The 21,544-nt window shown below is 51.6% G+C and overlaps 1 protein-coding gene across 3 annotated transcripts; it reads right to left on the bottom strand.

Moving 5' to 3' along the window:
• Nucleotides 1-8,055: 8,055 nt before the first annotated feature.
• Nucleotides 8,056-20,995, bottom strand: AQP8 (aquaporin 8). Of its 3 annotated transcripts, none has more exons than XM_039349685.1 (6): nt 20,839-20,995; nt 17,873-18,126; nt 16,882-17,008; nt 14,465-14,679; nt 11,502-11,636; nt 9,456-9,498 (listed from the first exon to the last, which is right to left on the bottom strand). In XM_039349685.1, the coding sequence occupies exons 2-6, from the start codon at nt 18,112-18,114 to the stop codon at nt 9,456-9,458; spliced, it is 762 nt and encodes a 253-aa protein (XP_039205619.1). In that variant the 5' UTR covers nt 18,115-18,126; nt 20,839-20,995. The 3 variants fall into 3 exon arrangements, with proteins under 3 accessions (XP_039205618.1, XP_039205619.1, XP_039205620.1); XM_039349686.1 differs by lacking the exon at nt 20,839-20,995 and adding an exon at nt 18,310-18,329; XM_039349684.1 differs by lacking the exon at nt 20,839-20,995 and having other exon boundaries at nt 8,056-9,498; nt 17,873-18,114.
• Between the last annotated feature and the right edge of the window lie 549 nt (nt 20,996-21,544).

The following is a 21,544-nucleotide window of genomic DNA, read 5'->3' as shown; positions in this document are numbered from 1 at the left end:
CTTCTCTTCGTTAAAGTGGCTGAAGGCCGGGCTGGGCGGGGACATCGTGCACTTGCTTATAAAAAAGGGCCTAAGCCCCGTAGATGGCTGGATGGAGTCACTGAAGCAGTAGGTGTGAACTTAAATGGACTCCAGAAGATGGTAGAGGACAGGAAGACCTGGAGGAACATTGTCCATGGGGTCGCGATGGATCGGACACGACTTCGCAATTAACAACAACAAGCCCCGTAGAAGACGGGTCTGCCTGTCCTGCATCCCTAAGCTCATCCTCCATGCAGTTTTTGACCAGAAGAAGGGGGGAAAACATTTTGTGTTTCTCTTTTTATTCACTGATTGTGTTTGGATGACATCTTTATCTATCATTAATTTGGGTGTAGTTTGCTTAAATGTCCCAATTCTGAGTTTCTGGCTCAGAGAGTCCAAGCCCAATTCAATGCACCGTAAACTAACTGCCCAGAGGGTAAAATGGAGTCAAACTGGTTGATGCTTCAGAGGGTGGTGTTGTGCAGGCAGTCCTATGGATTGCAAAATCCTACAAGCCTTTTCCCCACAGTGGTGCTGAATTACCATTGTATCAAAGAAGCAATTGGTCCTGTTCATTAAAATTGTCTCTGCTAATCCATCAGTGAAACTGTGAATAAATGAAATGATGCCTCCTGCTCTCTCCCCCGCTGGGCTGATTCTCCCGTGGGAGACCCCTTGGACTGGCCAAGCAGCAGTTGGCTGGGCTGGAAAATAGCTGGCAACTCTGCTCCCCATTCCAAGGGAAACTCAGTGCACTTCCCATACACAGGGAGCAGACAAGAACACAAAGAGGACAATTATCTGAAAGGAGTTGCTGACAGCTCAGCTGCCTGCAGGTGTCCAGGTTCTCTGCTGCCTGATCAAAATGTGTTGCTCCAATCTGGAGGTAGAAAGGAGAAAATGACAGGCCAAGCAGGGGGAGTCCTGCCAAGAGATGCTGGACAACAACCCCCCCCCCCGCCAAGGATGCTTTTCCACCCATTCATCTGCAGTTGAGCAAAGGAACCAAGACTCATGGGGGTGTCTAGAAGCAGGGGTTGCCCAGCCCTTTCAGAAGAGGGTGTTTACTTGTGCTGTGAAGAGAGCAGGGAACCACAGCTGCCCCCCCCCTTTTTCCAAAAAGGTCCAGGACCCCACTGGATAGATGATGACATGAGACCTCTCCAGTGCTTTTTTTGTAAAAAAAAAAAAAAAAGGTGCCGGAACTCACACACGTCATACGCCTTGCCTACCCTACAAGGTTCCATCCAAAAAAGGTGCCGGAACTCCGTTCTGGGCGTTCTATGACAAAAAAAGCCCTGGACCTCTCCATCTGGGGTGAAGCCCCCCCCCAGTTCTCCAGTGAAGCTGCTGGAGAATTGCTGGAGTATTTCTCTTCCTCTGAAGAACCTGGAGACTGAGACATTGAGAAATCAGATTACAAGAATGGAACAAAAATGCACATCTTGCTCAGCTCATTAAACAACGCAAGAATGCCACATCTGGTTCTTCTTTTTAGCTCACCAATGAGTTCCACGCAGCAGCCAGTGGCATCCACTTCATTTTGGTTGGTTCATGCTTTATCCCCCACAGTGGGCAAAAACTTTTTGGACATGAGATTTTAACCCTAAAAAGGAAGGAGAAACCCACCATTTTATTTGTGGGAAATTCTGAAGAAAATTCTTTCACTAAACTGAACTGGATGAAAAATGCTCAGAAAAACGTGGAGAGGAATCCAGGGTTGATTTGAGGCAGGTGAAGCCCCCACAATCCACAGGCTCTCCATATGCTGCTGCTCCCTGTCCAGGTTATGGGCCTTGAAATTCCACAGCAATTCCAACAGCACGTATGGATGTTGTCCTGTTTTCTCCTTTGAAATCAATGTCTGTATTCTTAATCATCTTAGGTGTGGATTGTCCCAAAGGTGTTTTCCAGGTGTCAGAACTGAAGAAGCTTCTTGGATGAGAAGCAACACATTTTCAAGGGAAAAAAACCAAGAAAGTCCAGTTTCCTTTTCAAAAAAAAAAAAAGCACCTTTGGGACTCCTTTGGCATCAGTGATCTAAGATTTAAGCATTCCACAGCTGAGTTTGCATGGTGCACTAAGGCAAAACCTGATTTCTTTAGCTCTGCTTTATTGTGCGTTGTGTGAACTCAATCACACTGGCTTCCAAACCATGATGTATGACTTTGTGTGTTGAAAAAAAACAGCCAATTGTACTCCAGTTTGCTCAGTGTGAACCCTGCCGGACCGCCCAGCACTTGCCCCCTCTGCCAGCTTCCCTTGCAGAGCAGCTGGCGTGGCAGTGCAACCAGCCTCTGGACCCTGCTTGTCTTCCCTCCCTTTTAGCTGCCTGGAGGCCTGATTGTTACCTGCCAAGATAGGGAAGAAATTGTCCGTGAAAATTGGACTGGGGGTATTTATTTATTATTTATTCATTTATGAGACTTATATACCGCTTTAAGTGCAAGCACTCTCTAAGCGGTGTACACCAGTAGGCAATGTATATATATATTTACATTGCCCCCAACAATCTGGGTCCTCATTTTACCTACCCTGGAAGGATGGAAGGCTGAGTCAACCTTGAGCCGGTGAGATTTGAACCGCTGACCTGCTGAACACAGTCAGCTAAAGTGGCCTGCGGTACTGCACTCGAACTGCTGCGCCACCTCAGACTCTTCATCTTCAAAGGCAGATTGCAGACCTTCCCCAGGGACTTCTCCATGGCTTGTAGCTGCCCCGGTCCTGACCAGGTAAATACCTCAGAGGGATCTGAACAGTTTCTAAGTACGCCACACACTCATGGCTTTGGAAAGACCGCTCTCCATCCAATGAATTTGCTTTCAATCCCCCAGCCAACTACACAGGCACAGCCTGATTCTTCTGTAAAAGCACATCTGCTCCCAGACATGGAATTGGGCTGCACAGCTGGGGCAGGTGCAAAGAAGCTGCTTTGTTTAGGGCACCTTCAATGGCCCTTCCTGAAGGGCTACAACAACTAGCATAAATAAACTATAGGGTGACCTTTTTTCCCAGTCACTTTGCATAAAGGCTGTCTAATGTCTTATTTCTCTTTGTTGACAACAACAATGGAAATGGGGGGGGGTGTCCTATTGCAATCCTTATATTTCTGCTAGGTGGGTTCTTGCTATCTTGCAATTCAGGGTTGATTACATCAGCCAGGAAGGCCTGGGTCCAGCTTACCAAGCAAAAGGTGAGCAGAAAGCGGCTTTCCCAGGGCGATACGTGTCTCTCTCTCTCAAGCATCCTTACATGCAAAGGCGCAGCTGGAGAGTCAACGCTGCAGCAGCATCCAGCTTCTCTAGAAGATCCTAGAGAGGACAATGAGAACCTGGCCCAGCAAGGTGGCCTTGCCATCATCATCACCACCACCTGGCACCTTTTTCAATTGGATTACTAGCAGTGAGTAAGCCACTATTCCCAGCCTCCGCCTTATAACCGAACCTTGTCATTTCTTTCCTCTCCTAGCGCTCAACTGAGGGCCCTTCCCCCATTGCTTGATAATCCCAGGTCTGTGGCCAGGCACATCTTCCTCGGTTTGAGTTCAGGTCTTCCTAAGTTTGAGGAAGACGGATGACCCCTTTGTCAATCTTCTTTGTAGCAGAAATCAGTGTCAACAGTCGCTCCCTCCAAGGGCTCCGTAAGACCTCCGGGCTGCCTTCAGGAATCCATGCTCTGGGGAGAACCCAGCGAGAAGACCCGGTGCACGATTTGGGGCACAGCCATTTTGTTGTTCCAGTCCCACAAATGAGAGGGACTTTCCTGTCTTTTTATTCCTGTCTTTCCTCTTGGGAGGGGTTTTTATGTTACTATCTGGGACGTCACCCCAATCTCAGCCCCCAGGAGGTAGTTCAGATCACTCCATCCTGGGAGAGAATATGCTCAGCCTGGAAAGAGACGAGGTGCCTCTGTCCCACGCCAGGGAGGGAATGGGGTCAGCTGGACGAGACCACCTGGGACCTTGTGTGCTGGGTCTAGGGCAGTGGTTCTCAACCTTTTTAATGCCGTGACCCCCAACCGGTCGTAAGTCGAGGACTAAAGCGGTTGTAAGTCGAGGACTAAAGCGGTTGTAAGTCGAGGACTACCCAGCCGGTCGTAAGTCGAGGACTTTCCCTGCCCAGGAGCGCCACGCATGCGTGGTGCCGCCCCCTGCGCCAGCCGAGGCATAGCTGGCAAGCAGCAGAGACGGAGCAGGCCAACCACTGGCTGGGCCACCAGCTGGCCCAGCCCAAGGGAGGTGAGGCACCCGCCGGAAAAGGGGAAAAAAATGGCGGACAGCCTTGCTTGGCAACCCCCGTGAAATGGTCGATCGACCCCAAATGGGGTCGCGACCCATAGGTTGAGAACCGCTGGTCTAGGGGCACCCATGTGCTTTGGGACCAGGGATCAACTGGGAAATGCTCTTACATTGTGGAGTTACTCTCTAATAAAATCCTGAGGGATCTGCTGTTGTTGCCAGTTCTGAGCCTCCCAGGTTTTTGACTTGGGGCTGGCTTATCTGGACCAGGTCAGGGGCTCATATGGCCCTACTGACAATGGATCTTCTCATTCTGCTCCAAGCACCAACACACGATTGTGAGGGCAAGTGGAGGAAAGGAACCAGGAAGTTCCTCCCGCCCACCAATACTTAGACCCTGAATGCTCAGGATGGGGCACTTCCCCTACTTCACCTGGGTGTCCCCTCCTCACCTGCAACTGGCTGATCTGACAAGTTGGCAATTGGCTACTCCGACTGTCCCAAATCCCACCCCACTTAAGGGAAGCATCTGGTGGCTGTACTCCCGTGGTCAGCTGGTGCTTAGTGGGAGGAGAAACCAAGGTAGAGTCCCACACCAAACCCATAAGGCAGATGCTGCTGCCCAGCCCTCTGAGGTTCTGCCACAGAAGCATCCTCACGGACCACCTTCTTTGCCTGCAGGACTACCCTTCCTAGTGCCATTTTACAGAATAACAGAGCTGGAAGGGACCTTGGAGGTCAGCTAGTCCAACCTCCTGCTCAAGCAGGAGACCCTATACCATTCCAGAGAACCGGTTGTCTAGTCTCTTCTTTAAAACCTGCAGTATTGAAACATCCACAACTTCTGGAGGAAAGAAGTTGTGGATGCTCTAACACTGGAGGTCCATTTCTTGAAAGGAGATCTGCGTTCGCAGGACATATTCACTCCTGGTCATTTCGCTGAACTGTAAGTCCATTTTATAGGTTTCCCTGACACAGTGAGCTACACCTAATTTGGACTGACTGGCAAGATCATTGCCTTTCAACCTGAGGCCGAGATGCCCTTTCTGAAGCTAATGGAAAGCCAAGGTCACTTGCTGAAGGCTCTAAAAACCAGCTGCTATCTGAAAGAAGCTGACATTCCTGGTTGTCTTTCTTTTCTTTCGGGGCTAGAGTTGTCCTTTCTTCTTTATTCATTCAGGCATTGGTGACAATTTCCTTTTTCCCTGCAATGCTCCTCTTTGCAGTCTCAGCTGTTTGCCTCTCCAGGTTGATGGATAAACATAGTTTGGGCAAGATGAAAAGAGCATTTAAGAGCACCAGCAGGTGCTTGAGTCTGGGGGGGGGGGATCAAGTTGCAGATGCAGAATTGTTTAGTGGACTGTGGAACCCTTGATGTCTCCCACTGCTTCCTTGTTTTTATGCAATGATTTACAAGGGCAATTCTAATTTGGATCTCCTTCCAAGAAAGCAAAAATAGTTTTGAGAGAAAAATGGGACAAGCCTTCTTAATAATGAGGACAGGCTGTAGGAAGATGCTGGCAAAATGGGTTGCCATGGCAATGCTTTGAAGATGCAGACCCAAAAAAACCTCACGTGAAGCTCCTCCCTCTGGGATCTCCCTCAGCTGTGGTGTGTAAACAGACAAAAGATGGGAAGGACAAGACTGAAAGGATGGGGGGGGGATCTTGTGTCCAGAGCTGCAACACTAGTTTGGAGTTAGGGTCTCAACTACGGATATGGGAGAACTGACAGCTTCATCCCTTTGGGTCTAGGGAAGACCAGGCCACCAGTTTCTGCCAGGGGCCTCCAACCCAACTCAAAGAATGGCCTTAAACTCTAAATCACTCAGGAGCAGACCTGCTGAAGGACCATCCTCCCCCACTGCAGCAGACAGACATGTTCCAGGCATTCCGTTAAGCAGCTCTCTGCACCAGCGTTTCAGCCCTACCTCATTCCTGGAGCTTTGCAGGTTGTCTGGTCTCAAAAAAGCTGCACTTTTTCCAGCTTCCCAAAGCAAGGACTTGGACCTTTGGGACATGTCTCGGTCTCAGAAACTCCCAAACCAAGACAAAACTTTAGTTTGGATGAAGTCACAGTGCCGAGTATGGTAGGGAGGAAGAGATGATGGCAAAAGTATTAACCTTTTAGCCCATCATATCATGCAGATGAGGGCGGTGTGGGTGGCTCAGTGGTTAAGTTGCTGGGCTTGTCAGCTGGAAAGCCGGCAGCCCAGGTTCGAGACCCAACTGCCACTCAACTGGGTGAGCTCCCATCCTCACCACAGCTCCTACCAACCTAGCCATTCAAAGCATGCAAATGTGAGTAGATAAATGGGTACGGTGACAGTAGGAAGTGCTCCATGACATCATGTTGGCTGCATGACCACAGAAATGTCCTTGGACAGTGTTGGCTCAATGGCCTTGAAACGGAGATGAGCAGTGCCCCCCCCCCCCAGAGTAACGTAGCGGAGTAAAATCTGCAGGGACTTCCTCGCCTTTTATATTATGCAGGCAGTCAATGACTCCAGAACTGTGGCCCTCTCTCCCTCAACAAACCTTAAAAATAAATCACTTGCACTAAGGCACAGTTTGTTTTATCGTGATTTAGTAGACAAACCACACTGGATTAGGTCTGACTTCCACTGAAAGCCATCCATCTTCTTTTACAAACCACAGTATGTCAGTTCACACAACCCAATGCAACAAGCAAGCACTCATTTCCATGGCAGCTGAGCAAAATAAGTGAACATGTCAATGTGCTCCTTGTGCTTGCTAAGGAGTCTCTCTCTCCCCCCCCCACCTTTGCTCTTTCTTGCACACCTCTCAGTCACGGCACACCCTTAAAAGGTGATTCAAAGCGTTTTTGGAGATAAATGGGGCTTTCTTCTGTTATCCTTCATGTTTTTCAGCAGCAAAGAATTCTTGATGAATAATTCCTGAACATTTACAACATTTACAAAACTGTAAGCTGAGTTAGTAAGCCCTTTTTTACCCACCCATTATTCTTAGAGGCCTCTTGAAAGTAGCTCTAGCCCCCCCCCCCCCGTCAAAATAACTAAGAGCCTCCCCCCTGCACTCTAGAACCTTCTTTCCATCAGCAGCCTCCCCCCCCCCTTTCCTACAAGTTCTGTTTCTCCCTCGCCTGACATCCACAGCAAGAAAAAGAAGCCCCCTGCCCCCACCCCTTCTGTGGGTTGTCTTCTGTGGCTCCGCACCAGCAGCCTCAACCCAGCACCTGACATTTTAGCACTGCTTATTAAAGAAACATCTGTATTAGCCAGCAGAGATGAAAGCTTATGGCCTCACACTCCAGCTCAACACTTCCCTGGGTGATTATGTGCTTTGTTGCAGATAAGGGCAGGTCTTAGATAAGGGTCATCTCACTCTCATTGCATTAATAGGAGGGCTCCTCCTGCTTTGGTGATCGATTGAAAAAGCTCAGAGAACAAACAATTCACTGCAGCTCAGTAAGTTCCTCCAACTGCCAGATGGCACAATTTTAACTTTGGAGAGGCTGGGAAGCACAAGAGCTTTTATGTGCTGAAGGGCTCCCATCCATCACTGCTCTGAGATGCTTCAACTTATCGGCAGTCTCCCACCCCCACCCCAGCAGATCCTGAAATGGGAGGAGGCTGAGGGGGCAAAGTCCCAGATGACAGCCAAGCAATCTGGAAAATGGCCCCCTTCATCCAGATGTCAGCCACCCTGGCGGCTTGGAGCTGCTCAAACGTGCTAAACCACAAACTGTGCTTAACCCGCCACCCACAGCTGTGTTCCTACTCAGGGATCACGTCAGGGGCCCAGACATCAGTGTGCTTTTCTGGGTTTTCACTTTATTATTATGGTTTGTGAGTTCAGCCTAATGTGCTAGTTAGTATCTCCAGAAGTGCGGCACAGCTGTAGATCTGCTTGGGAGAGGATGGTTTGAACACTGGTGGAGGCCAGGCAGTACTCCGATCCCAAACTAAACAGTAGCTTAATCCAACAATCTGTGGCTAATTCAATAGATAATGGTTAAGTAACCAGTGCTTGCGTAACAGCCAAGCAATAGGAGGCTAGCAAAGAGGACGCCCCTCCACCGCAGGCAGGAGCTAACTCGAGGATCAACGTTATCACCCAAACTTCCACAGTCCTCTCCCCATATGCTGGTGTGCAAGGCCAGGACGTGTCCCCATTGTCCACCTGCAGTTCCGCGTTCAGGTTTGTGCAAAGCAGCCGCTGGCTCAGTGCTCGGCGAGGCGGCGGGGAAAGACCCGGCCCGGCGGCCCCCTTAACTGGCCGCAGAGCGCCGCGGCCTTGGCTTGGAGCGAAAGACCTCCCCAGGGCCGCGGCCGTCTCCGGATCCCGGCTTCTCCCGATCCCAGCAGGCAAAGCGCAGCGCCGGCTCCTTCGGGCAGGGCGACCGCCGGCCGCGGCCCAGCCCGGGCGGGGTCTCCGCTCCGAGAACCCCCGCCGCGCAGCGCCTCTCGAAGGGCGCGGGGAGGCGGCTCTCGGGGCGGGGGCGCCAGTCTCGGGGACTTGGGGGGTGGCGGGTCCAGGAAGCGGCTGGGAGGGGAGCTCCCCCCGCAAGGCCCGGGGCCAGCGCGGGGGTTTGGGGGGCATCTGGGCCAAAGCCTCTCAAGGCGCCGGAGGGCGGGGAGGCGCCTGGCTGCAGCCCCGCGCATGGGCGGAGAGGCTTCGGGGCCACAGGGAGGCCGCTAAGGGGACGCTCTCTGGGGAGGGAAGCTCCGCCGGGGAGGGTCCACGCCCAGGGAGCGGCTGGGCCTCTCCGAGCCCGGCCGAGGTGTCCCGAGAGCTCAGGGCATCGCCGTGGGAGCCGGACCAGCCCGGCTCTTCCTCCCGCTCGGCTGGGCGAAGGAGCCCCTTTCCAGATGGGATCCGGTCGGTGGAAGCGCTTCACCCGGGTCCCCGGAGGCCGTTTGGGCCGAAGCTCCTCCCGGAGCGGCTTCCACGCTTCGGCTGGTGGATCTGCCGGGGCCGCCGCCTCTTCGCCTTTGTCTCTCTCCTTCGAGGCAGCGTTTCAAAACAGGAGAGGCAGAATGTCCCAGGTTTGCAACCATGGGAAAAAAACACCACACCGCCCCTTTTTCAGGGCCAAAAATGAACGCTTGGTGGAGCCCCGCTTGTGCCAGTCTCTTCCCCGGGCAAGGGCGGCGGCGGCGGCAACCTGGGGTCGCGCGGGGACGGGGGGGCGGCGGTCCCGGCAGGGCCCCTCACTTGAGGAAGAAGCGCGTCTTGCTGTCCCCGATCAAGAACCTGGAGGAGGAAAGGAGAGAGCCGTGGGACCAGCTGGCCTTGCAGGAGGGAGGCGGCCCACCGCCCTTCCCCTCCTTCTCTGGGCAGGGGGGAGCCGGAACCCTACAGCCGGGGTGTCCTAGCTGGCAACTTTAAGGAAAGCTGGCTGGGAAATTCGGGGAGTTGAAACCCACCGGTAGCCAAGGTTGGATATCCCGGTGGCTGCACAGCCTGCTTTGTTTTTTCTCTCTCGCTGAAATTGTTCTCCCTTGTGCCTACATTTTAGGATTTTTTTCTCCTGCCGTTGTTCTGAGTTTATTCTGACGTCCATGTTATGATCTGACTGCCTTTCATTTCTCTAAAAAGCAACAACTTCCAAGTCTCCACTTAACCCGGAGCTAGAAGACCTCCAAGGTCCCTTCCAGCTCTCTTATTCTGCCTTTTCCAAGCTGAACATAGCTCACATTGTCCTTGATTGAATATCATTTATGGCTAAGCCTGCTGCACAAACCTAGCCTGTCTGGTTAATTTATGATACCAACGTCAGACACTGCCTTTCCCCGCATCTCACTTGCACAAGGGAGGAAGAAGATGGTGATAGAATGACAGTGAAAGAACTCTCTGCGTAAACAATCTGGCCTCTGGGTTTGTTCCTGTGTAAACCAAGGGTGGGGAACCTTGGCTCTTTTATGACTGGTGGACTTCAACTCCCAGAATTCCTGAGCCAGCATGGGGGAAACTTTGGCCCCCTCATGACTTGTGGACTTCAACTCCCAGAATTCCTGAGCCAGCATGGCTCAGCTTGGAAACCTCTCCCTTCCCCTCAGCGTGGCTGGCTCCGGAATTCTGGGAGTTGAAGTCCACGAGCCATAAAAGAGCCAAGGTTGCCTACCTCCCGCCTAGGCCTGGGCCGCTTTATGACTCATGGACTTCAACTCCCAGAATTCCTGAGCCAGCATGGCTCAGCTTGGAAACCTCTCGCTTTCCCCTCAGCGTGGCTGGCTCCAGAATTCTGGGAGTTGAAGTCCACGAGCCATAAAAGAGCCACGGTGGCCTATCCCTGAGCTAGACTGAAGGGAGGTGTTAAGAGGGGGGCAGGTTTGGAGTCCTCGCACTGCAGGGGGCAGCACAGCCTGATCTCCCCCAGAATCCCTGGAGCCTTATCTGTCCATTCCCAGGGGAACGCAGTCAGTCTGGTGAGATTCATGTAACAGAGGTGAAAGTCTTTGTTTGAGACCATACAGGAGTGGTTCAGGCTGTTTTCACCGACCATACCCGAACAGAAGGCTGCTAAAACATCTTGACTTCTCAGAGCATTTACAGATGTTCTCTGGACTCCAAATCCAGCACTCCTCCGGAGTACATGCCATCACCATGTGGGGATGCAAGAACAAGGTTCCCAAGACCAGCGTGGACACAGTCTGACCTCTGGCTTTTGAATGGCGCACGAGCCAAATTTTAAAAAGTTGGCATAGTCAGGCAAAGCCACACGTTACTTGTAAACATAATTGCAATTAGATTAATTAAAAGCTAATGTGATTGCTTCCCATGTGTTGCCTTATTTATGCCTTCTGTCATATTAAAAACTTTGAGTGGCCAAACAGAAGCAGTTGAGAAGCAACAGGCTGCCCTGAGGCTTTGACGCATCCATTCCTGACATGGGCCAAGATGTCACTGATTCAGTTCTATGTGTGTGTGTTTCCTGCCTGGCTTGGACCTACCAGGACTAAATGTGGGGTCTCCTGCATGCCAAACACTTCCTCATTCTCGTTCTCCCACAAACCAGGGATCCTTTAAGATCTCAGACACTCTGCCTTGGAAGTTCCTTTGACTGTTATTCAGGAATCACTGCTGATAGACTCAATTAATCCTGAGTCCTGCTCCAGCCAAGGATCCAACTAACCCAGCCAGGCAACCCCTTGAAGAGGGACTTGCTTGCTGGAATGAGGTTTCCCCCCCCCCTCCAGATCCATACAGCTCCCCCCCCCGGGCATTCCGGAAGGCCTTGAAAACCTGCCACGTACCTTATCAATGCGCCCACCAGAAGCGCAGCCCCCATGGGGCCCACCCAGTACACCCAGTGATAGTCCCAGTAGTTGGCAGCCACTGCAGGGCCAAAAGCTCTGGCTGGATTCATGCAGGCTCCAGAAACGGCTCCCCTGAATAGAGAAGAAAGATTGACAGAATGAAGGCGTCACTCCCGGTAATGTTCTCAAAGCTTCTGGATTCTCCATTCTGGGCAAAGAAGCCCCTAGAGGCGCCTTCTTTGCCACCCCTTTTATCCTCACTGAGTGCAGAGTTAATTGGCAATGCTTACAATGCCCCCACCCCAAGACATTCACCAAGACAAGTCCAATTTCAGTTGGGCCAACAGGCCAACGCATGCAAGCCTCCCCCGGGTACCCTGAAGTGACATGGAAATAACTAGAACATGAGCCTCCGGGGACAAGCAAAGGACTCCGGGAGGGGAAGGGATGCTGCAGAGCATGTTTCAATTGGTCTTTAGAAAAGCAGCAGGCAAAGCACTGCAGGGCGAGATGTTTTTTCTGGATGGCTAGAAACAGAACACACACACACACACACACCCATACCCCCCCACACACACTGGCCAATGGGTGGTCAACTGTCATGTCATTCTATTATTTTGAAAGAAGTAGCAGACACTCCCAGGGATTTTGTCCTGAGGCGCCAACAATTTGGAGGGGGGGGGAATATCCTGATATGGATCTATAAGGAAGATGCCAGTGGGCAATGGGCCCTGAGTATCAGCTGAGTCAATGTCAGGAGGAGATTCCCCCGGGGTTTCCAGGACCCCTCCTTGAAGGCTACCCTCTTCCGTCCACTTGCTGATCTCTGTAGGCAACAGCTGGGGAAAATTACTTAGCAGCTAAAGTGCAATTTAAATATGTAGTGGCCATCTGTGGTCTCTCTTATTTTATCAGTTGATGGGCGTTCTTCTCCCTGATTGCTGGTAGGACAGGACTGAAACTTCCTCTAGACCAGCGGTTCTCAATCTGTGGGTTGCAACCCCATTTGGGGTCGAACGACTATTTCACGGGGGTCGCCAAACAAGGCTGTCCGCCATTTTTTTCCCCTTTTGTTTAGCTGCGCTACTCCCTCTTATTCTATTGGCTTTTGAAAGCCAATAGAATAGACTCTCTTGAATAGAGTCTAATTCTATTGGCTTTCAAAAGCCAATAGGAATTGTCCAGGCTGTCTCTGCCCTGCTGAGACCGCCAAAAGCCCCAGTCTGCAAACGGTGCTGCAAGGAAAGCTTCCCTCCCTGCTGAGCAACTACTAAAAGTAAGTAAAAGAGGGCCAGGGGTGGGAGGTGGGAGGCTGGTGAGTGCAGGGAGGGTTGCTGGCGCATGTGGGGCCCAGCGGGTGCCTTACCTGCCTGGGCTGGGCCTGCTGGTGGCCCAGCCGGTGGTCGCCCTGCGCCGTCGCTGCCCCTTGCCAGCTAGGCCTCGGCCGGCACAGGGGGCGGCACCACGCATGCATGGCGCTCCCGGGCAGGGAAGGTACTTGACTTACGACCGGTTGGGTAATCCTCGACTTATGACCAGTTGGGTAGTCCTCGACTTACGACAGGTTGGGGGTCGCGGCATTAAAAAGGTTGAGAACCACTGCTCTAGACAAAACTTCAATGATGATGGAGAGATGCTGAGTTTGAAGGCTTCTGGGCATGAAGGGCCCAAGTGCCCAGTCGGGCACCCTGGATCCTAGTAGCTAAGAGTGCCAGGGACAGGGTTCTCCCCAGTCAGGCCCCAAGAGCTGTTTCTGCCCACCCTAAGCCGCCCCCCCCCCAAGCCACAGGGCTCTGTCCATCAGCCAGGCAGTGGAGCTGTCCAGCAGGTCAGGAGGCCCTGCAGTCTCATGAGGGAGCTGGCTAGCTATAATGTGTAATAACAGCAACACTACTTCCCTCCTGCGTCAAATTTGGGCTGCAAATGGCAGCCTGGTTTCAGAAGATGCCCAGGCAAGCTCATGGGGGTGAGTTTTATTTCCTTGTGCTTCCCACAGGCTACATTCCTTCCAAAACAGACCTTAAACCCTCAGGGAGCAGGAGCACTCCAGGGTGTTGGTAAGGGCTCAGGATCAGCCATCGTGGCCGCCAGTCTTCCCTCTCCCAAAGGCCCTGGTTGTGCTGAGCATGTGTGCAGTTATTTCTTTCATCTGCCAATGTTTTTATATCAGTATTCTGAGACGTGGAAATGCTACAAGTTCACCTAATCTTGAAACCAGCTCTGCCCCTGCCTGTCCTCCAGGATGGAAGAAGCACCTTTTGGTTTAGGTAGAGAAGTGAGGGCACATTGTATGTAATCTGTACCTGTGTTAACATCTGGGGGGGAGAAGGGGAGTGAAGGAGGATGGAGATGGAGGTGATCCACACAAATAGGTAGTAATGTTGCTCCTTTAATATTTAATATGGCAGGTGTTTTTGTTTTGCAGAAGGGGGCTGTTAATATCAATGGGAACAAATTTTGTGGGCAATGGGTTGCCTTTTTTCCAAACCAAGTCAAAATCTCTTGTCTGAAAATCGTATAAAGCAGGAGTCCCCAACCCCAGGCCCTGGTAAGAACTGGGCCACACAGCAGACCCGACTGTAAACTGAGCATGCAAGGGATCTAGGTTGCATGCTCCTCCTCCTCCTCTCCCCCCCCCAGGTCCATGGAAAAATTGTCTTCCATGAAACTGGTTTCTGGTGCCAAAAAGGTTGGGGACCACTGCTATAGAGCATAGGTATTGAGGCAGTAGAATGGATGTTGCATCAGCAAAAGGAAGCCTTTGGATACATTTTTGTGGAGCCTTCCTGGATCTCTCCAGAGCTGGCTCTCTGCTCCCCCTTTTAAAGATAGTTGTAAGAAGCATTTCAATAGCAGAAAATGTTGGTGCAGAAGACGGGGCTTGCCGTTGGGCATTTGTGCAGAAAGATCTTCCTCCTGGACCTGGGCAAAACCTCCTACCAGCCTTCTGGCCTACTCACCCAGCCAGGATGTCCACGGTGACGGTGAAGCCAATGCAGAAGGGTGCCAGTGGACTCTTGGTTTTCTCATTAATGGCCCCCATGCAGACAGCCATCACCAGGAACATGGTCATCACAATCTCCCCCACCACAGCAGCTGGGAGCTGATGATCTGAGGTGATGGCCGTGAAAGCTGCTCCTGTGGCATTTTCATATCTCTCCCTTTCTGTGGTCACCTGAGACAGACATCAAAGAGGGATTACTCCAGACTGATACATCTGGACTAACCAAGCACACAGAAATGTGGCTCAATAGCAGTCACTTTGAGAGGGACCTCAAAGTCCTAGTAGACAATCATTTAACTATGAGCCAGCCGTGTGCGGCAGCTGCCAAAAAAGCCAACAGAATCCTAGGTTGCATTAATAGAGGGAAAGAATCAAAACACCGTGAAGTATTAGTATCACTTTATAATACCTTAATAAGACCACACTTGGAACGTTGCATCCAGTTTTGGTCACCATATTATAAAAATAATGTAGAGATTCTGGAAAGAGTACAGAGAAGAGCAATAAAACATAGGAAGAACCACTGCAGGAATTGGGTTTGTCTAGTCTTGTGAAAAGAAGGGCTAGGGGGGACTTGAAGCCACAGCTGGATATGGAGGCAGACATCCCACCTCCCAGCCTTCCTTGCATCTCCTTTGGCAGCAAGGAGGGTCAGCAGGAAGGACATGTTCAGAAGCCAAACACCCACCAAGACACCCACTTTTCTGCCCACCGTATTAGCTGACTCTGGTTCTTCTGGGGGGGGAAGGGGTCAATGGGAGATCTGCCATGGGTTGGACACCTCCTCCTAAGCCCTGTGAGACTGGACTGAGGTTGCCGTAACTAAAGATGAAGCAGTCATGGAAGCAGAGAGAATGAAAAGCCAGAAATATTGTCTAAAAGATTGTTTGGGCAGGTAGATAAAGAAGAAAAATTGGTAAAGAAACAAAGGAAAAATGTCACCTGAACCAGTTAAAGGAAGTTGAGCATGTGGTTAAACTCTCCCGTCCACCAATCCCTTCAGTGGCTACCAAATGTATAAGTAAACAAAGCAGGAATAGCTGCCAATCTTGTGAATCGCCGGAGGAAGGACTTTGGGAGGGGGGAAAAGAGGTCCTGAAGCCCCCCACTCTTTGAGTCATCTTTGGATCCAGACTGGGCAGCTCCTGTCCCTCTGGCTAGTGCCTGCCAGCCAAGTGGAGAAGGATGTAGGTAAAATACAAGAGTGTGCTTGTGAGTGTGAGGAAAAGCAAATGAACAGTGTAAAGCAGTGGTTCTCAACCTTTTTATACGGCGACCCCGGTCATAAGGACGCACCGCGCATGTGCCGCCCCCATGTGCGGCGGCGGCCCCATGTGCCACCCCATGCGCGGTGCCGCCCCCATGTGCCGCCCCCATGCGTGGTGGCGCCCATGTGCGGTGCGTGTGCACCGCGCCAACCCCGTGCATGCCACGCATGCACAGGGGTGACCCCCATGTGCGACATGCATGTGCGGGGGGCTGACCCCATGCGCAGCGTGCGTGCGCGGCGCCGCCCCATGTGTGGCGTGCACGGCAGCGTCGACCCCATGTGCGGTGTGCACGCGCAGCGCCGGGCCCATGTGTGGTGCACATGTGCGGCACCGACCCCATGCGCGGCGCGCATGCGGGGCACCGACCCCATGTGCGGCGTGCATGCGCAGCGGCACCCCCTGAGGGAAAAAATGGCGGATCGCATTGTTTGGTGACCCCCGTAAAATGGTCATTCGACCCCAAATGGGGTCGCGACCCAAAGGTTGAGAACCGCTGGTGTAAAGAATACCATAAAATGTTGGTGTTCCTTTAAATTCACTGGGTCTTTGTGTATTTCGGAAAACCGTTTATGCCTCAGTGTTCATTGAAAGTGATTTGTGTGCATCCTTAATTATTTCCTGGCTGTTGACCAGCGTTTTGTGCCTTGTCTGCTCTAGCCACAGCTCTCTGGAATGCCCAGGTAGAAAGCAAAGGGGGGGGGGAGGTTACAAGATCTGCATGCCTCAACAGGCTGTGAGTGAGTGACCACAAGCCGAGCCTGGGAGCACATGGAACACCACCCAGCAACTGCCATAGTCTCTGCTCTCCACCTGTGAGAGAGGCCTTGGGAAACAGGGCAACAACAACCAAGGAGAAAATCAGATAAAAAGCAGCTGAGCCCAGAGTGGGAAAGTGGAAGAGGAAACATCTCAGAAGGGACCCTCCCTCATTTCTTAGGCTGTAAAAGGGTCCAAGGAAAAGACGTGCAGTACATTCAGACTTGTAATATTCTGTTAATGCAATCTTACAATAAAGTAGAGTTAGCTCATCTGATCTAGTCTACCTTGTAAGGCTGGCCCCTTGCACCCCAAGTGCTCTCCCCTTCCCAATCCTCTGCCATACCTTAGCCAGGCTAGCTCCAATCATTCCCCCGCAGAATTGGGAGATCCAGTACGGAATGACCATCACCATGTTCAGCCCGCCAACGAGCCAGGCCCCCAGGGAAACGGCAGGATTGTAGTGGCCTCCGCTGCAGGCAGAGCGTGGGAAAGAGAAATGTTTGGTCAGAGGGAAGTTGGCAGAAAAGGGGTGCTGGATCACCCCATTGCCTGCTGGCAGGGAGCAAAACTCAAGACATTTCAGCTGCTGTGACGTGGAAATGTTCCCTTTCTTGGGCATCTTCTGGCTTCATTCAGTGACAAGAATCGGTGGAACCTCCAAGTCCACTTTCTGACTTGTGTGAGATTCAGATATAGTTTGTACTACATTTTGCTTCTGCCATTGTTGGCCTTGCCTCATCCTGCACTTCTATGCAGAGTTGCTTTGGGTAGCAAGATGGATGGCACATAAATTTAATAATAAACACAAAAAACCAAACTAATATTTACACCTTTCCGGGGCATGAGGAGGGCCCCAGTCCAGGAGTGAGACAGGCTTAGGTTGTCCTTCCCCCTGCCAATAGTGTTTGCCCCCCACACCCCAGCAGCTATGAAGGGGGCCTCCCCATGTCTAAAATCTGGCCTGGTTACCCATTCAGTTCCTTGGGCGGAAGGCAGGAGACTGGAATGGTGGGGGAGAGCGATGCAGAGAAAGAGAACTGAGATTGCAGCCCTGTCAATCAGTGCTTCTCAACTTTATCAAGTTGAAGATGGGTGGACCAACTCCCAGAATTCCACAGCCAGTAAAGATGTGGAATTCTGAGAGTTGAAGTCCACCCACCTTCCACTTGCCAAGGCTGAGAAGCAGTGATCTGGAGGATGGATCTGTCTGAATTCAGCAGAGCCCTCTTCCTCCTCCTGCGGTGTACTCTAGCTCCCTCCATTGCTCCTTCATGGATGACTCGCCTCCTTGACCACATCCCCTGGCCAAACCCCACGGCTGCCCCTTCCTTCACCTGATATTCCCCAAGATGGCAATGGTGAGTCCCAGCGCCAACCCATGAGCCAAGGCCGGCTGCAGCCTCCCGGTGCCCTCTGAGTTCTCGATGACCGAAACGCAGCTGATGTAGATGAAGAAGGCCGAGCCCACCAGCTCCCCGATGCAAGGCTGCAGGTAGCGCTCGTACCAGTGGGGCTGGGCCGGGACACGCTTGCTCTCCTCTTTGAAAGACATCCGTCCAAATTCCACGTCGGACATGGCTGGCCGATTCTGGAAGACAACGATTATGCCCTGGTATGCAAACATGTTCCCTGCCAGCCAGATCAGGCGGTGGAGGTTGACCCTGGGATGTGACAATGGGGCCTTAAAGTTTGCCATTCCCCAGAAGGCCACCTTGTTCTGAGTGGGGTGAGGCTTTGGCAGAGCCGTGTGCCCATTGTCCTCTTTACCCACCTCTGGCAACAGGCACGGAAATCGAACCCACAACCACACCACTCTTGTCAACGCTGCAGCCAGCCAGGCTGGTCAAAGAAAGATCTCACTGCTCCCTCTCTATCTGTCCCCCCCCCACCAAGAACAGAGCACAGAAGTCCAAGGTGCAACCAACCAGCCAACTGCAAAATTCCAAAATTGAGCCAGGCAGCTGAGTTCACCCCAAGGTTGCCATCGGTTTGTTTTCTGTTGTAACCCAAAGCCACACACGGTATTCAGAACATCTTTGTAGGCCTCCAAAGATGTAGATTTTTCTCAGGAGGAAGCCTACGATGGCGCTACAATTCCCTGGTTCTCCCTGAGGGCTGTGTTCACATGACATACCAAACCAAAAAGGGAGCTACCTCGTTTTAGTTTAGGGTGTTGAATGAACCCAGCTCAAGTGTTCAATTCAGGACTGAATGTGCTGCTTGAAGGTTAATTGGAGAATCAGGCAAGATGGTGAGGGAACAGGCTGTCAAATGGCTCTTTTATTTGTTGATTTAATTTCTACACCACTCATCTTACCTAAGTGACTCTGGGGCAGTTTACGTCGTAACGAGACCATATGAACACACAAAAGCACAGATTAAAAGCAGAATTAGGAACAAGTTAAAACATGCAAGTAAAAATAAAAATCAAAGTTTAACATTCAGAAAGCTAAAAGGTTCACAAGGCAGCAGGGGTGTGATCAAGCAGCCAGTCATCCTCAGGGCTGCATGGTACTCTTAGACCCCATGCTAACTGGCAAAGCCGGGTCTTCATACAAAAACCAGAAGGGTGGGGGCTTGCCTCACTTCTGGGGGTTAGATGTTCCAAAGGGCGGGGGCCACAGCGAAGATCCCACCAGTCAAAATTCCTTGACTGACAGGATACGCAGCATGCTCTTCCCGCTCGACGAGTGGCACGGGTCGATGTAATTGGCATGAGAGGGTCTGATGAGATTTTGATGAGCTGCTGCTTAGAATGGAGAGATTAACTCAGTGTGTCCCAATCTTGGCAATGGAAGACCTACAGCGATGCCAAGGTTGAGAAAGACGGGATGAGCTGATCAGTGCTTGAGGCCATGTCGGTTGCCTTTAGGGGCATAAGAGAACCCCAGAAAGTCACACTTGCCATCAAAACTCAAATTCAATTCAAAACTCGCCTTCTTGGCTATAACCCAAAATCAGTTTGGGGCCACGGTATTGCTGAGATGATTACTTCACCTCCCATCATCCACTACTATATTGATCAAATAAAATCCACAATTGTTCAAAGTTCTATATAGTGCTGGGCAGAAGCATAGAGCTGATTGCTGGTCAAAGCACACGCGTGCACACACACACACACACACACACACACACCGGGCATGGTAACATAGGTAAAAAGCCACCTCCAAATTGCAGCCTTTGCACCCCTTCCTGGAATCCTATTCCCTCCCTGCTCAAATAGGCAATACTAGACACCCCACAGTAGTGTGGGAGTACAATGGCCACTTTCTTGTGCAACTATTTAATCATTCTCTGCTTTTTTCAGCCGGATAATGTCTCCAGATTGAAGCTGTAATGGTGGCCCCAAAGACTCCACGTGGCCCAAGAGTTTGGGGAACCTATTGGGCAGAAATGGTCAGAACAGGTCTCTGTGGGTTTGCTTCCCAGGACAAGCAGAGCCACGTCCTTCTTGGGTCTCAAGGGGCCCAAGAAATCTCTGGGGCAGGAGATTCAAAAGATGCTTGAATCAGTGAGGACTAGCATCTTCAGAGACACCCTTGTTGGGTGTATGAGTGATTGCTCTCGAAGCTTGGTTTATTGGCCCACCAATTTCTTCTGGTCTACAATCTGATTTGATCCCTTTTGCCCAGTGCAGCCTCATAGGAAACCAGCCACAAGTCTGAGAGACACAACTGTCAGTTTGCACTAAAAATGCTGGATATTAAATTTGTATACATATCAAAATAAAATATTGGCTTTGGAGCATCCTATTACTCCCCCAAAAAAGAATCTGCATCTGACGTTTAAGAATGGAAAAGTATTCTTCAGCAGTCATTGTATAAGAAATGAACTTTGGAATGAAGGTCTGACTTAGAAGAATTTTATCCAGAACCCTTTTTTCCATCCAAGGAAGAGCTCCGTGCCAACCCATACTCAACGCTGGAGGCAGTTCCTAAGGGAGACCCCTGTGCCCCGTCTCCGTTCATCCCTGGGCAAGGAGGAACAAATTCATTTCTGCAAAACTCCTCATGGAAAAGTATTCCAAGAAAAGAGTGAAGGAGCTTCTTGCTTTTCAAATATTCCTTCTTGCAATTCTCTCTTTTAAAGTGCTTTAACACTCTTAAAGGTATCCTTTGGACCATAGAATTTTTCGTTTGTGGTCAGGCTGACTCCTTCTTAGCTACTTCAAGTATTTGGAAACCAAACAGGTGAGTTGGGGGGGGGGGGCTTTGGGGAATGGTGGCTTGCCTGTCCCCCTCCGGACGGAACCCTCCGTCTCCTGGAGCCTCACCCCCACCCCAACCGCTGCGGGACTCACCCAAGCCTCTCTGCTCCTGGCTGTTGCTGCCCAACTGCTTCCCCCTGGAAGAGCAACGGCTCCTGACCAGGCTGCCCACGGCTCCTCTGGCTGACCGGTCCTTTGGCAGGAGAAGCACTTTTCTTATCTCCCGGGAATATTGGCACCCTCCCCACTGATGGGGGGCGTGGGAGGAGGGTGAGAAAAGTGCAGTCAGGCCCGGAGGGGAGGGGAGGGGAGGGGAGGGTGGGGCGTTCCAGCTGGCTGGGGAGAGAGAGCTATTTGCTCTTCAGGGGTGATGAGTTCAAGGTTTCATTTCAGAGGCCTCTGCCAGATCTCCTTGCCTGCTGGGCCAAGTGTAGGAGGCAGATCCGCCAAGAGCCGGCTGAGAAATGCTCTTCCCTCAACGCAGCAGCGGAGCCTTTGGGGGAAAGGCAGTCCCTGCGTCTGTTGGGGAGGACGTGGGCTCGACTGTCTCTCCTAAAAGAGGGGGCACCGCCGGGACCCTCAAAGCTTCGCCTGAGCCTGTCTTGAATGCGACAGTCACCCCATCTGCTGAGTGGACTTTGACTCCCAGAATTCCTCAGCAGCCCGTCCATGCCTGAATTCTGGGAACTGTCATCCTATGCCAGCGTATGAAGCGCTAACAAGAGGGTAGCCTTGAGCATGTACAGAGTGCTTTTGCATTAGTTCTGTCTGGGAGTAGAGGTGGGACTCAAACTGGCTG

This window comes from Crotalus tigris, unplaced genomic scaffold, assembly GCF_016545835.1.
Source record: "Crotalus tigris isolate CLP2741 ecotype Arizona unplaced genomic scaffold, ASM1654583v1 scf7180000018301.7375997, whole genome shotgun sequence".
NCBI lineage: Eukaryota > Metazoa > Chordata > Lepidosauria > Squamata > Viperidae > Crotalus > Crotalus tigris.
This window is presented reverse-complemented; position numbering and strand designations above follow the sequence as displayed.